The sequence below is a fragment of the Rhinolophus sinicus genome, chromosome X, assembly GCF_036562045.2.
Source record: "Rhinolophus sinicus isolate RSC01 chromosome X, ASM3656204v1, whole genome shotgun sequence".
NCBI classification, from domain to species: Eukaryota; Metazoa; Chordata; class Mammalia; order Chiroptera; family Rhinolophidae; genus Rhinolophus; species Rhinolophus sinicus.
Window position 1 is genome coordinate 18,985,424 of NC_133768.1, and position 16,789 is coordinate 19,002,212.

Sequence of the window (16,789 nt, forward strand, 5' to 3'; positions counted from 1 at the left end):
GACTAAAATATCTCCTATATCTTCCAAGTTCTGTTTTCAACCCTAGAAACCAAAGCACCCTGCTATACAAACATAGCTAATAAAATCCTCAAGGCCCAGCAGCCTGAAGCCCAGACACAAAGGCTCCATATCTTTTAGGGGGAAGATCCGCTATCCTTTTTTTTTTTGTCTCTCCAAGGGCAGTAAAAACAGAACACAGATTTAATTTCTCAGTAAATTGTTCTGCTACACCATCCCTGTACTTAAAATCTTTTTCTGACCTCATTTGGGGGAAGAGAAAGATTACTAAGATTGAAAACCTCCTTACTCAGAATCACCTAAATTAACAGGTGTGCATTCTATCTTTCATATCTTACACGTTGGGAAACTCGCTCAGCTATACTGCTTTTAACCATTGGCTAGTGCAGTGAGTAGCAAACTACCCAGTTAACCAGTTGGTTACCAAGTGTTTTCTTTTTTTTTCTTTTTAATTTACATAAAATAAAATTGACTTTTTGTGCGTACAGTTCTTTGAGTGTTAACACACGTGTAGATTTGTGTAATTACAACAATCATCCCCAAAATTGTCTTCTTTTGTAGAAAAACTTTCTATAGTAAGAGTTCAAATTGAATAGTGTGCATTTTCTTTTCCTTTTTAAAAATTGTTTTGGCTATTCTAGTTTCTTTGCCTTTTTGTATAAATTTCAGAATCAACTTATCTACGTCTACAAACTGACTCAAGATCTCAGATCTTCAATCTTGCTTCATCTACATCTACAATCATGTTTTCTCAACACCAACTCTCTTTATCCTGAGACTCCCAATTTGGAGACTCCAGCTTCAATTACTGCCCTTCTTTGGGCTGTGTTATATCTTGAATTTAAAAGTATATCATGTTTTTCTAGAACTCTCTCAATGACTATTATCTAGAAGTTCTAGCTGAGAAGGGAGACATTTTCCAAAAGTCACTCAGTGTTTGACACCCAGGTGTCTGAGTGTAGCTCTTCGTCTTTAAGGCAGCTTATTTTCTAAAAGATTTGGAAAGAGAGGGAGGTGAGCTATTAGTATAAATCAAGTATTAAATTCACTGTGGTTTTCATTTATCCCAGATATGAACACCTATTTTATCAATTGTTAAAGAATAATTGTTAATTATTCAATTTATTAAGTGAGAAAGATCAGTGTTGAGGTTTTTTGTTTTTATTTTTGTAAGTAATTATAGACACACATTACGTGTAACAAATGGATATTTTGACCAGGGATTCCATGCTTGTGGGTGTGGGTGCTATGTCTACAACCAATCCAACATTCTTTAAAGAAATAAAATGTGATATCTCTGTTAAAAACAAAAAAACAAAAAACCTCCTTACTTAGATACGAAAGGACCAGGATAAGTGGACTTCAAGAGGATTTACACTATCCAAAATAGTTTGTCAAAAAAATCGAGAATCTGGGCACTTGGGAGAATAGAGCTACTGCTTGAAATCACACACATATTTGCTTAAAGATAAATTTAGTAAAGCTTTATTAAGTAACCCGAGCTCCTCTAGTTCATTCATCTTCACATTCTCATTTCCCACCCTTAAAATAAAAAAGTGTCCTTCGATAGATGATTGTGTCCTTAAATAAAAAAGTGTCCTTTGATAGATGATTGGATAAAGAAGATGTGATACATACATACACACACACACACACACACACACACACACACACACACACACACAATGGAATACTACTCTGCCAAAGAAAAGATGAAATAGTGCCATTTGTGACAAGATGGATGGATCTTGAGATTATTATGCTGAGGGAAATTAGTCAGACAGAAAAAGCCGAGAACCATATGACTTCACTGATATGTGGTATATAAAACTGAAAGCAACAAAGGAACAAGACAAAGAAACAAAATCTCATAGACACAGATAACAGTTTAGTGGTTACCAGAGGGTAAAGGGGGAGGGGGTGGTAGATGAGGGTAAAGGGGATCAAATATAAGGTGATGGAAGGAGAACTGACTATGGGTGGTGAACACACTATGGGATTTATAGATGATGTAATACAGAGTTGTACACCTGAAATCTGTGTAATTTTGCTAACCATTGTCACCCCAATAAACTTGAATTAAAAAAAAAAGTGGGCTGTTGAATCTTGGACACAACCTAAATTCCCTTTAATGGGTGAGTGGATAAACAAACTGGTACATCCAGACAATAGAATATTATTCAGACCCAAACATAAATGAGCTATCAAGCCACAAAAAGGCATGGAAGAAACTTAAATGAACATTGCAAAGTGAAAGAAGCCAATTTGAAAAGGCTACATGCTGTATGATTCCAACTATAGGATTTCTGGAAAAAACAAAACTATGCAGGCAGTAAAAAGATCAGTGGTCGCCAGGAGCTGGGGGGAGGGATGAATAACAGGCAGAGCACAGAGGACATTTAGGGCAGAGAAACTACTGTTTCCCCGAAAATAAGACCTAGCCGGACAATCAGCTCTAATGCATCTTTTGGAACAAAAATTAACATAAGACCTGGTAGTATAGTATAGTATAGTATAGTGTAGTGTAGTGTAGTGTAGTGTAGTGTAGTGTAGTGTAGTATAGTATAGTATAGTATAGTATAGTATAGTATAGTATAGTATAGTATATAAGACCCAGTCTTATATTGCAGTAAAATAAGACCGGGTCTTATATTCATTTTTGCTGCAAAAGACGCATTAGAGCTGATTGTCCAGCTAGGTCTTATTTTCGGAGAAACACGGTATCACGATGGATATATGTCATTATATATTTATCCAAACACATCGACTGTATAACACCAGGAGTAAATCCTAATGTAAAGTATGGATTTTGGTTGATAATGGTGTGTCAATGTAGGTTCTGATTGTAGCAAATGTCTGATGTGGGATGTTGAGGGTGAGAGGCTGTGTGTGTATGGGGGCAGGGCGGGATGCAGGAAATCCCTGTACTTTCAGCTCAATTTTGCTGTGAATCTAAAAATTCTTTTTAAAAATTAAGTCTATTTTAAATAATGTTGGTGGTATTATGAAAGAACATAAAACTGAGAGTCAGGAGACCTCGATTCAAATCCAGACTGTCATTTACAAGCTGTATGATCTTCAGTTATTTCAATCGTTCTGTGTCTCATTTCACTCACCTGTAAACTGAGGATAATATTCATTCATCAGATTTCCTGTGAAGAGACAACATGGGTCCTCTCACAGAGCACACAGCAGGTGCTCCAAAAATGTTAGTTGAGAGTGAAGAGAGGAGGAGGAAAAGACAGGGAGACAGGGATTACATAAAATCAAGTGCTAGTGGAGGCAATTTATGACAAGACCCACCAACCAGTGATGAAGAGATGATCAGCGGTTATTTTTTCCCCTCATATGTCCCACTCCACTTTGGATTTGGGCTTTTGGCTTTGTCAAATGATGATTTAATAAAGTTTTCATTATTGCTTGAATTACTCAGAATACTACGACTCTTGCCTTTGTTCTCCATTGAGAGCTGATGGGAAGGAATGAAGTTTGGGGTAGGTTTTGTTGTTATGGTTGTTGGTTTTCATTTATTTAATAAATATTGTGAACCTAAATACTGACTGGTACTCATGCTGGATACTGGGGACGAAGCCGTGACGAAGCCAGACTCGGGCCAAGTGGTCACAGGGCTGACGTTTAGTGTGGAAGTTAGGCATTCATCAACGTATACTGAAGTGCTTTGAGTGTTACAGTGGGAAGCACGGTGAATCAGGATACCAGATAGCAAGGGGAATGCATTGCCTTTATGGTCAGGGGAGGCCTACCCTGATGTCTGAGTGCGGATGGTGCTGAGGTGGGAGGCCTTAGCAAGAAGGAGTAGGGCGCTGGATTAGAGTGCATAGGGTGGGACAGCGGTTCTCACACTTGAGCATGCGTCACAATCACATGGAGGGCTCATAGATGACTTAAGTATTACTGCATAACAAAGTACCCCAAAACTTAGCCGCTGGAAACAACAAACATTCGTTACAACAAACTCTGAGAGTTTCTGTGGGTCAGGAGTCTGTGAGTCGCTTAGCTGAGTGCTTGTGGCCCAGGGTCTCTCAGGAGGTTACAATCAAGGTGCCGGACAGGGGAGGGACCTGCTTCCAAAAGCACCTGCTTCTGAGCTCACTCTTGTGAGCTTCTCCACAGGGCTGCCTCACAGCATGGCAGGTGGCTTCTGCCAGAGAGGGAGGGAGGAAGGGAAGGAGGGAGGAAGGGAAGGAGGGAAGAAGGAATAAAGATATATACATACATATATATATATATATATATATATATATATATATATATATATATATATATAGAGAGAGAGAGAGAGAGAGAGAGAGAGAGAGAGAGAAAGAGAACCCCCAAGATGGAAGCCACAGTTTTTTTTAAAAAATATTGACTTTATTATTATTTTTGTAAAACATGTCCTTTAAATGTTCAGTAGTTATTCTATGGTTATAGTTTTATTGCTATCATATATTTTCATTGTATTATTTGAATATATTTTATTTTACATTTTGTAACCAAAAGGTACTGCTTTTTTCCAGTTTTATTGAGATATAATTGACATATGACATTGTATGTTTAAGGTGTACAACATAATGATTTGATATATGTATACATGCAAAATGATTACCATAATAAATTTAGTTACTATCCATCGACTCAGTTACAAATATTTTTTTCCTTGTGATGAGAACTTTTAAGTTCTGCTCTCTTAGCAACTTTCAAACCTCCCACTTATAAGATAAATAAGTTCTGAGGATGTAACTTGCAATATGATAACTATAGTTAACAATACTGTGTGGTATAATTGACTTTATTTTTTAGAACACAGATTTACAGGAAAATTGAGATGATAGTACACAAGTGCCCATACTTTCAGTGGCATGTTACATTTGTTACAATTCATTAACAAATGTTCATACATCATTATTAAACAAATTTGGTCTAAAGACCATTCTTTATTCAGAATTCCTTAGTTTTTACCTAATGTCCTTATATCTGTTCCAGAATCCCATCCAGAATAGCACATTCTTATCGCGTCCAGCGCAACACGGGCAGTGAGGGTGCGAGAAGGGGCGGCTTGGGTTAAGTTTTTAAGAAAGAAACAAACAGAGACTCAATGCAGTTAAATCTCTCCGAAGGCCAGGGGTCTCTCAGTCTCAGAGGACTGGAGCCCAGAATAAGGCCGACTGGAGGTTTTTACTGATAGGTATACAAATACAAGCAAGTAACATTCTTACACGGTCTGTGAGACTCATACATCATAGCAGAAAAATGTTTATTCCAATCACCCTTTGTCTGTCAACAGCCGAAGCACAAGGTCCCATGATGTCTTAATTAAGGTATGTACCCTCTCAGGGTCAAGTCTCTCATATTGTAACAGCTCTGTTGAGATAAGTGGAGAGAACTGATCTTTACTGTCCTCATGCTTGTCTCACAAACAGGTGCAAGAGAAAAGCCAGAGCCAGCAATGGCTTTTCCCAGGCAGGGGGAAGGGGAGGCAAGGCCCCTTCCCACATTTTTCTAAGGCAGTTCATTGAGGGTCCCCACTTGGTTCCGCCTGGCTTAGGTGTTATCTCCCGTGAGATATCTTACCCGTCTTTGGCTGCAAACCGTCTTTTTGGGACCAGACAGAGAGACATACGGTGTAAACACAAGGATGGAACAGAGTCCCAGAAAGGCACAGTCTCACAGACTCTTCTTTCCTTAAGGAAAGACACGGGGGACAGTTGGCTAGGCTGTTGTGTGACTACATACTCTATTTAGTTGTCTTGTCTCCTTAGGCTTCTCTTGGCTGTGACAATATTTCTCAAATTTTTCTTGTTTTTAATGACCTTGATAGTTTTGAGGAATACTGGCTAGGTATTTTGTAGGGCCAAAGTTGTTTTATAATCTGATTTTGGAAGTGAGATCTCCTCACTCTGGCCATCCTCTGTCTGTTAGAAGCGAGTACTACTAAATCTAGCTCACACTCAAGGGGACGAGATTAAGCTCCCTCTCTTGACGGGAGGAATAGCAAAGAATTTGTGGCAATATCTTTAAACCCCCATAGCTTATTAAAACACAGATTGCCAGGCCCCACTCCCAGAGTTTCTGATTCAGTAGGTTTGGGAGGGGTTCCAAGAGTTTGCTTTCTAACAAGGTCTCAGGTGAAACTCCTGCTGCTGTTCCAGGGATCTCACTTTGAGAGCCACTGGGAGCAGGGCCTAGGCAAGACCTTGGTGCGTACAGGAACTGAAAAAAGTTCATCAAGATCTACTTACATCTCAAGAGCAATCTTTTATAACTACGGCCTGCACTGAAATCAACCCACTAGTTTAACGTCTGGATTTTGCCAATTAACACAAAACTATTAACTAAAAATATATGTATGGCTATATAAAAAGGTACAACAGTGTCTTGTGTTATATTAGATATGATTTATTTCATTTGATTGTCACAAATGCCAGGGAGAGAAATCAAGTATCTCCATTTGACAAGAAGTAACTGGGACACAGAAAGTCTAAATGACTTGTTTAAGGTCACACAGCTAGTTAATGATAGAACCAAGTTTATGGCTGGGTCATTTGAGCGCTGGACCAGCACAATTTCTATTCTATCAGGCCGTTTCATATTGTTCCCAACTTCTAAGACTTGCCACCTTTTGCACAGTCATTAATAAAACTAGGCACATGACAGTTGAAGTCATCAAATGAACAGAATACATAGAATTAAAGTAGCATTTTGTTCAGTGGAAAAGGAATTAGTGAAACAAGTGATTTTCAAGCTCATAAAGATCAGCAGCATTTGCAACTTAGGTTGGGAAAACCTCCCTCTCCACCGACATTCAACTTCTTTCTGCTTGCTGACTACCACAATTGCCATCAAGTACACTCCGTCTCCAGGTAACACCTGAGAAAGTCACTGGAGGAATCACAGGCCACAGGACTTTTTGTCTGCCCAAACACACCGACAGGATTGCTGAGTTCTGCTGGCAAAGCTCCTGGTTAAACAGGTTGTAAGTATGTCTCTTTTAGGCTTTGGTTTGAATGGAAAAGACCTGACAGTCTACACATCATATCACCACCAAGATGACTTGAAAATCTAGAAGTGTGGGAAGACCACTGGATGTCTTTGAGTGTATGTATTACTGTTTATATTCAGAGTAGAGATGCAGTTATTAAGCAAAGAATTGGGTGCATAAATAGCCAATGAATGCACAAAAGTGCAATAAGCTACAACACACCAATAATACTCAGTGAGAAAACCAGTCCAGTCAGACCAAAGGAGTGGTTTTGTTACATTTTTACCTTTCCTTAGAGAACATTCTGCCTTTTAGTTCATGTTTACACATTGCCAAAAATAAAATAAGGTTTGGTGGAAATGATTAAAGCAAGCAGTACTTTACACGCTCATATTAGGAAATAATGATTTAATAATACTGAACCCTGAATCCAAGCTCACTCGTATGCAAAGAATACCCAACACACAGTGTAAGCATAGCCTTCTGTCCAAAAGTAGTGGTGCTTGTGGTGGTGAAGCATGAAACAGTCAGGGAGCTGTCCTATGGTGGTGATGGTGGTAAGGGGGTATGAAAGATAGTGTCAATGACCTTAAATTTGATCCTTTCCAATGGTAGCGGAGGTGGGGGCATGGAGCAGAGTCAGTGACCTTACAATTAATCCTGCCCAATGTTGTTAAGGGGAGTGTGCAGGGGGAGAGGGGGGTAGGCCCCAAACGAAGTGTCAGTGACCTTAAATTTGATCCTGTCCAATGGTGGTGGTGGTGGTGGTTGAAACAGAGTCAGTGACTTAACTAATCTTGTCTAAAGGTGTTGGGCCCCGTGGGAGAGTGGGGGGGTTTGGGTGGGGAATAGAGGTGGCAGGCCAGGAATGATCTAACAATCCTGTCCAAAGGTGTTCGCCAGTGGGTGGGAGAGTGGGGAGGTGGGGGCGGGGAGTCGCCGGGGACCAAGACACAAAGAGTCGGTGACGTTACAATTAATCCTGCCCAATACTAAGGGGCGGGCACGAAGCAGAACCAGTGAGTTTACATTTGCTTCTGCCCAAAGGTGGTGGCGGTGGAGGCCATGAAACAGCCACTATAATTAAGTGGCAAACAACACGAAAATCAAAGTGTCAAGATGAAACAAACACCTTGAGGCGCAACAGCCAGCCCCTGAGCAGGCCTCCCGGAAAAGGTGCCATTGGTTGAGAGGGGCTTGGAGCGAAGCGTAGGGTCAGATTCCTCACGTGGGCTCCAGGCCTCCTCACAATCGCCCTTTACCTCCGCCACCTTTTTGCTACGTAGGACCTAGTCGGGAGCGGGACTCAGAGCAGCTGCTCTTGGCCGCCCTGCTGAGTCCCAAAAGCCGGGAAGGAAGGAGCCGGCGTCGGGTCGCACTCCGGCAAAAGAAAGCGAAGACGGCGGCCAATCAGCTGCCGGCGCGTGCGGCCGCGCGCCTCCCGCGCTCCCCGTGCCCTTCGGGCGCCGCGTACGTGCGGCGGCCGGCTCCGCCCCTGTGGGCGGGACGTGGGGAAGCCGCGGGCGACCGGCCGCGGCCCGGGAGCTGCTGCTGCTGCTGCTGCTGCTCCTGCTGCTGTTGCTGCTGTTGCAGCGGCTGCACCCGCGGCGCCGAGGCCGAGGCGGAGGCTGGGGTACGCGCTTGGAGAACGCATCAGCTCCGTGCCGCTCGGCTGCACTGGCCCCTGCTGCCGCCTGCGCGTCTCGGCTGGTCTGTGCACTGCCCCGGCGAGAATGCGGCTGTTCTGGTGGCTGATGAAACAGACGGTGCCCAAGCAGATCGAGCGCTACTCGCGCTTCTCGCCATCGCCGCTCTCCATCAAGCAGTTCTTGGACTTCGGTGAGTGCGAGGCCGCGGGTCCCCACGGTCGCCACAGCCCCCACGGCCCCGTGGTCACTACCTTCCGGTACCGCCGCTGCTGCCGCGGGTCTCCGCAGCCTCAGGGCAAAGTCGTGGGAACCACGGGCGGGGTTACGGGATGCCCGGGGGCTCTCCCCGGGCTCTTATTTCGGGGCTCACAGGGACAAGGCCTGGCACCCGCACACTGGCCAGGGGCCTACCCACAGACACAACCCTCATCCCGGGCGGTACTCCCCAAACCTGCATGGTTAGCTTCAAATCTACTTGACACAGACCTCACCGCCTTTAAAACTTACCAGCGGAATGTTGGTGGCTTTTTAACGTTTTTATTTTTAGATGCTTTTTTTTTTTTTTGGTTGTGTAAGAGCTGTTTAGAAACACCTTGAAGTCGAATAAATTATGCAATGGCATTTTGTTCCTTTTCTGCTGCTCTAAGGTGCTCGCGGGTGGCGGGAGCGGCAGGACTCGAACAGTTGCAGTCTTAGTGTTATGTTAAAACAGTTAAGAGGCCTGGGCTGCAAAAGCTTGGATGCTGGGGAGGAGAGGACGTGTGGGCTCCTAGCCTTAGGATACAACCCCGGCCTCCGGGCCAGCACCTTTTGTCCTGCCTCTCCTTTTGTGTCCCACCCACCATCTCCCCAGTGGAGTGGGCTGGTGGGCCGCTTCCACGGATGGAGTTGCGAGAGCGCAGCGGACACAGCCCCCATTCTGCCTGAGGCCTAGCTGAGATGGGAATAGATTCCATCACCATATGTTAATTAGATCATGTTTCCCCAGAGTGGTGCCTTTTCAACCGCTGAGCGAATACTCCTAATTGCTGAATGCGAGGGAGCTGATTGTGAAACACCTGAAAGTAAACCACTCAGGTATCAGAATAGAATTCGGCATCCTTAAAAACAAATAAAATGGAGCAGCAAAGATGTTCTAAGTTCTCAAGGGAAAATAACCCATTATCAACGTCCGTTCATTTCATGAACTTTATGTAAAAATCAAGGGATGGTGTCAAGTGGGCATGAAAACTAAAGTGCAGAGTAGGTAGAACACTCGGGGAAGACTCAACATGCAAAATGTGATGACTGTACTTAAGTTGGGATAGGAAGAGAGGAATAGTTTAAAGTTAAGACCAAATTAAGTTTTAAGAAACCAATTTGCCAGAGAATGACAAGGAAAGTCAAAGTTCAATGAGATGTTGATCTTTGCATCTTAAACTTCGCTGCCCAAAGCTTTTCGGTAGTTTTTTACTCTACCATCTCTGGCCACTTGTGAGAATTTTAGAGGTTTAAGGCAGCTCCTGACTACAGGGTTTGGAAAGAAAATGTCATGTTGCTATAGTGTGTTTGCCATCTCTAATTTATGGTTTATAGAAGATTCTGAAAGTATCAATAACCTTTCATTAAGGTTGTCACAATATAAAGGAACAAAAAGAACCCAGAAACTCCTAATTCCTCCTTTCCACCCTCAAAGTTGAAGTGATAGCTCTAATAGCTTGGTGAAATTTCACTTGAGTTATTTCTATAGCAGCTGGTATCTACCCATGTTAGTAGGTGTCTTGGCAAGGATGCCATTTGAGTAGAAAAGCCACAGTAGGGGATAGAGTTATCATGGAAAACCCATGGGACCAGTATCTGGAAACAAATGTTCTAATTCTTGCTCTGCCACTAACTCAAGAGTGTGGCCTTGGCTAAGTGACTGAATCTCACTGGGGTTCATTTTCCTCATTAATAAAATGTGTGGATTATATCAGTTAATCTCTAAAGCACAGCTCCAAAGTCCGTGATTGCAATTTCAAAGAAAAAGGGATATGCTTTTTAAAAGAAAATTATTAAATCTTTTGATAGCTATTTCCCATAAAAGGCTCTGACCTGTTTGGGGAGGGTTGGAGGAATGTACTAATGTAGGATGATGGAAGAAGCCTAATAATTGAAGTCTTTTCCTTATAAGGGAAGCTCACAGAAGAGCCATATATAATTGTAGTGGAACTGTTAGAAACTGCAAGCCTAGTTTGTAACACTCAGATGAATCAGGTGGCAGGCAGCCTACCTTTAATGACGTCAACTAGAAGAAGAGAGTTGTCACAAAAAGGTCATCTCAAGTAGTACCTTTCTCTTAGTTCTTCTAGCTCTTGATAGAAGTTCCATTTTGGCAAGTGTGTGGGAGTTTGAGAATTTAGAATGGGTGTGGGGATATTTTTAAGGTGAGGAGGAAAAAGAGTAAAGAGGCTTTCTGCCTGTGCATGATTCGAGAAAACTACAGGGGAGGGCCACCTCAAATGCTTAAAAGGACCAGGTGGGGACTGTGGCAAACTCCCAGGTATATATGCTGGCTTCAGAAGGGGCAGCTGATTGGCACCAATTCAATATATTTTAAAAGACCTGTGGCTCAAACAAAATAGAGGCATGGGTCATGTTGACCCACAGGCTGCCACTTTGTGAATTTTATGACTTTCTCCCTGCCTACTTTACAAACGGGACATAAATTTTTGACTAGAATTACTGGACAGAGACCAGAGAAAGGATGGATATACATGGAATTTTATGCTTCAGTGTTTGTTAGAACTGTGTCAACAAATACATTGTCGTTTCTATGGCAACAGAAATCAAGCTTTATTATACTAATGTACCTTCCTTGTTTAAGAGTGAAGACTAAAACTGGTTGTTACTTCAGAAGCAGTGATTTTATTTTAAAGGAGGATTTCTCAGTCTCAGCATCGACATTTTGGGACAGGTCATTTTTGTGGGGGTGCTGTCCTGGGCATTGTGGGAGGTTTACTAAAGCAGCATCCCTGGCCTCTGCACAGTAGATACCAGTAGCCTCCCCCCTCCCCAGTTGTGACAACCAAACCATCTCCTGACAGTATCATGTCCCCTGGGAGAGCAAAATCACCCTCTGTTGAGGACCACTGATGTAAAGCATTTAGATCAGTGGTTTTCATGCCTGGGACCCATCACCCCAACTTCTAATATAAGTAATCTGGGGTGGGGTGCAGGGTATTGGTATTTTTAGAAGACCCCCCCAGGTTGTTCTAAAGCATAACCAGGGTTGCATACCACTAACTAGATGACCTTCTGGATCTAGAGGACTGTCCCCCTTTCATCTGTGTGCCTTTTATCTCTATGCTCTTCAAATAATAAAAGTTTCTTGAACTCAATCTTTACTTGAAATATGGCCTTCCATAATAATGTTGTAAAAACTATGTGTAGTGTTAGGCGGGGACTAGACTTATTGGAGGGATCACTTCATAATTATATATAAATGTCTAACCACTATGCTGTACACGTGAAACTAATATAAAATAATATTGACTGTCAACTATAATTGAAAAAAAACATAGTTACGGGGGTGTAAAGTATAGCATAGGGAATATAATTAATAATATTGTAATAACTGTACAGTGTCAGATGGATAATAGACTTATTGGGGCTATCACTTTGTGAGATACATAAGTGTGTAATCACTATGCTGTTTTGTATACCTGAAACTAATATAATATTGTATGTCAATGGTAATTAAAAAACAAATTTTTAAAAATTAAAAAAATAGAAAGAAATACGGCCTTCCAAACAGCAAAGCATAGCAAGAATAGGAAGTGGTCTAAATGGATTAGGAGTTTATAATGGCAGTGTGCCTTCTAAAGGATGGGGTTTTTAAAAACGAGATTTTCTTTTTGGTCTGAGATTATAGTCACGTGGTTCCAAATTCAAAAGGTGCAAAAGGACAGAAAAGTCAGCTTCCACTTTTGTCCACTAGTCTCCCTGTTTTTGTGTCAACAGCAGCTTGTTCTACTTTTGTCTGTACCTTGCTTTTTAAGCTTAATACCTTAGCTTTCCATATCTGTATCTGCAGAACTTCTTTTTTATGGCTTTTGAGAATTTGTTTATATGAGTGTGCTATATAATTCATTAGCCAACTCCCTGTTGATGGCTTGTAGGTTGTTTCGAATCTTTGCTATGACAACCACTGCTACAGTGAATTACAGCGTCCATTTCATTAAGTGTATATATAGGACAAATTCCTCAACGTGGGATTGCTACATTAAAGGGCATGTGCATTTGAAATTTTGATAAACAATTGTCAACTTGCTTTCCATAGAGGTTGTCTGTTTATCCTCTCATGGAAGTTTGAGCGTCTATTTTCCTACACTTTCACCACATTGTTATCAAACTTTGGCTAAGTGAAAAATGGTATCTAGATGGCATTTTTTTTCTCTTTGAGTAAGCAATTGTTTAGGTTTTACGATGGAAAATTTTAAGCATATACAGAAGTAGAGAGAATATTATGATGAATCCTGGGTTCATTATATTGCTGTCCACATGCTGTTTGTCTGTAGATGTGTGTATGAGCAGTCTGTTAGATTTTCTTATCAGTGTCATGCTTGTTTCAGAAAAAAAAATTATTTTCTAAATTAAGAGCAATTTATCTTTTGAATTTTTGTTCTTTAAAGATTTGTTAGGATCCCTCTATAAAACCTCTTAAAACATACTGTGTTTGGGGGACTATTGTTCTTTGACAATTTATTCTAAAATACTGCTCCGTGTAGATTTTCTGTTTATCCTCTAGAGTCCATTTTGATACATTGCTCTAGAAATTTACCCTAGTCATTGTGGTTTTAAGTCAACTAGCATAACTGACATAGTAGTCTCTTAGTCTTAATTTTCTCTGTGGCTATTTCCCCCTTTATTTCTTTTATATTTGTTCTCTCCTCCCCCTTTCTCGATTAGATTAGAGGGTAGTTTATATGATTGGATTCGTTTATTAGTTTTATGACTTTTATTTTCTAGTTCATTAATATCTACTTTGACTTTATTAATTCCCTCTGATTTCCTTGGGTTTATTATGTTGTTGTTTTTTTGAACTGGATATTTTATTTCTTTTTCGTTTGTTTATTTCAGTATTTAGGGCTAGAGTTTTGTAGCCCTAAGTTTCTTTATATTTTGTTCTGTTGTGTTGTGATCAGAGAATGTTATCTGAATAATTATTTAATTTATTGACGCTTGCTTTGTACCCCGAGATGTGGTCATTTCCTGTGAATGTATCTTTTGGCAGCAAAAAGAAGGTTATGCTTTCTTCTCAGGTTATAGAGTTTGGTATATCAGATCTACCATATTAATTATGTTGTTTAAGCTTTCTTTACTTTTACGTTTTTTAAAACTAGTTTATCTGTCGTGGCCCGAGAGAAGTTGAAGTCTCCTAATAATATGATTCTCTTTCTCCACATACCACTTATGGTTTTTGCTTTATGCCTGTTAATGTTAGGTTTGCTGCTTAGATCTGGTTACTGTCATTGTGAGATGTACCCTTTAGCAATACAGAATGCTGTCCTTCTCCTAGTTTAATGCTTTTTTGGCCTGGATTCAACTTATTTGACATTGAGATTTAGATCCCCGTTTTCCACTTGTTTATGTTTCCTGGTAGAGCATTGCCATTCTTTTGTTTTCAGGTTTTCTGTATTACTTTGCTTTAAATATTGGATTGAATTATAATATGAAGTTGAGTTTTGCTTTGTGAATCAAACATTTTTTCTTATGTGGTTAAGTTTAACTAATTATATTTATTGATATATGACAGGTCTGTTAATCTGTAATGAGAAACATCTGTAATTTTCTTTTGCTTTCTGTTTTTAATACCTTAATTTTCTACTATAGTGTATGTCTTATTTGCTTTATTATATTTCTTTTAATCATTAGGCGTGAATTTTGGGTTCCAGTGATTGTCTTTATAATTACTTCTTTATTTCTCTAGACCTTCTTTGTCCAGTATGGTCACCATGAGGCACTTGAGACTATTGAGCACTTGAAATGTGACTAGTGTGACTGAGAAACTGAGTTGATTTAATTTTAATTTAAAACTGATACTTGATTCAGTTCATTGGAAAACTTTTAAGTATGTTTGGGACGATTTGGATATGTGAATCTACCTGAACTATAAATTTGATGAAATCTAATTATAGGTCAATTATTTCTGATAGAAATTTAGCTTTGAATTGAGATGAAAGTGTAAGATACACACTGGATTTCATAGACTTAATATAAAACTAGTGAAATATCTCAATATTTTTTTACATTGATTCCATGTTGGAATGATAATCTTTTGGATATGCTGGATTTAATAAAATAGCACAAATTTCACCTGTGTTTTTATATTAATGTGGCTGCTAGGAAATTTAAAATGACATGTGGCTTGCATCTTTCTATTGGACAGTGAGGCTTCAGATAGTACATATTAATTCTTTATTAGGAGTAATAGGAACATCACATTTTAATGGTCAGAATAAGCATTTATTGATTTTATTTCTCAATATAACTTTTCCTTCTTCCCCTGTGAACCTGTTACTCTCAGGATTTGGGGACCAATTTATTGTCTTTGAATGGCAGTTAATGTTATAGTAGTTCTTTGTTATACCGGCCAAAGTTTGAGGTCTGTTTCTCTATTAAGTAGTTGTTATGAATTAAAAGTTCTCTTAGTGATACAAGAAAAGGAGAAGTTGGACTGTTATGACATAAATTAAAGATAGAACCTTCTGAACCTTGAATGAGTTCATAGGAAATGATTCACATTTTCATTCGGACGTGTTTTTCATCATTCAGTTTATCCTGTCCTCTTCTGGTTCCTTCAACTAATCACTTTATCCCCTCCTCGTAGACTTACTTCCTATTTGTTTTATTTCCTAGTTCCTTTGTACTTGTCTTTTACGTAGCTGCATTTGCTATTAAAGGCATTTGCTCCTGGCTTCTGTTATTTTATTCTAAACTATTCTTGGTGGAGAGTGGGCCCTCTTTGTAATGTCTCACAGCCTCCTGAGCTGTTTGCTCTCTGCAGAGTAGGCATTCCATAAATGGCAATTACTGACAATATAGAAAGGTCATTAACAATTATGTCACTTTAATCGAGTCAGTTGTTATATAAATTTAAACTTCTCTAATGTCCCCACACTTAAATATAGCATCTCCCAAGTAAAACCACCAGAAAGCAGGTTGTCTGACAACTTGGCCTTCTTTTCACAGCAAAGATTTCTACCAGAATCACACTGGTTCTGTGAACCTTGGAGCCTTTAGCTATTAGAAGGCAGCAGCCAGTTTCCCTGTTTTTACTATTCTTGAGGTTCAGCCGCCTCTGTTTTCCTTTAGAAAGTATTTTGGGGTTCTGATACCTACTGAGAGGTTGACTTTGGTTCCAAATGACTGCTCTTCGAAAAGTTTTTAAGTCATTATGCTCCTTGGAGGCTGGGGAGGACAGTGATTTTGTTTCTGGAGAAGATGCAAATTTTGTTTTGTTTTGTTTTTTAATTGTGCTAGCAAAAGGGAAAAACAATCTCATTCTGTTTCCGCATGTGTTTATTTTGTAACTTTACATATATGTACATGACACACCTTGTCTGTAAGCCGTAAGATTTTTCTGCTGTGTGGAGTTGCCAAGAATTAGACTAACCTGTTTCGAGACAGAAGCCTACTGTTCAGAATTAAAAGGGAAGAGAACAATATCATTTAGGGTAAAGACATCTAAGGAGGCTTAATGCATCTTGATCAATATCTAAAATTTAAAGAAAGAATTGGCCTTTGGGGGCCTTAATGCTCCGATAGGCTGGATTTCAGCATAACCTGGTTTATCAGGCTCTGGGCACTAAAGGTGTAGCTCTGGTTTCCTTTGATGTCTTTGCTGTTTTGTGTGCTTTTGAAGGGGAGACATGGCCACACTTACTGACCTAGTGATGACTGAGTGGTTTCTTCTCATTAAACGTTGCGAAATTGATCAGACTGTTGGCAAGATTTGGGAAACCTTGGTTTTGTTACAGGATGGAATCAGAAAATGTCACCGCTTTCCTTTTTAAAAATATTGCATATGCATATTAAATTATTTTACTTCCACAATAATCTGATTTCAGAGTTGGGCAAATCCTTTTGTTTTAGGAATACTGTAGTGTAAGATAGGCTG

General features: G+C 40.1%; 1 protein-coding gene across 2 annotated transcripts in view; it reads left to right on the top strand.

Moving 5' to 3' along the window:
- Positions 1-8,508: 8,508 nt before the first annotated feature.
- PDK3 (pyruvate dehydrogenase kinase 3) overlaps positions 8,509-16,789 on the top strand; it is a 61,627-nt gene continuing 53,346 nt past the window's right edge. The window contains exon 1 of one of the 2 annotated variants that reach the window (XM_019757052.2): positions 8,509-8,839. In XM_019757052.2, the coding sequence (XP_019612611.1) occupies positions 8,734-8,839 (106 nt within the window). In that variant the 5' untranslated portion in view covers positions 8,509-8,733. The remainder of the gene's footprint in view (positions 8,840-16,789) is intronic. The other variant, XM_019757053.2, reaches the window with a different exon arrangement.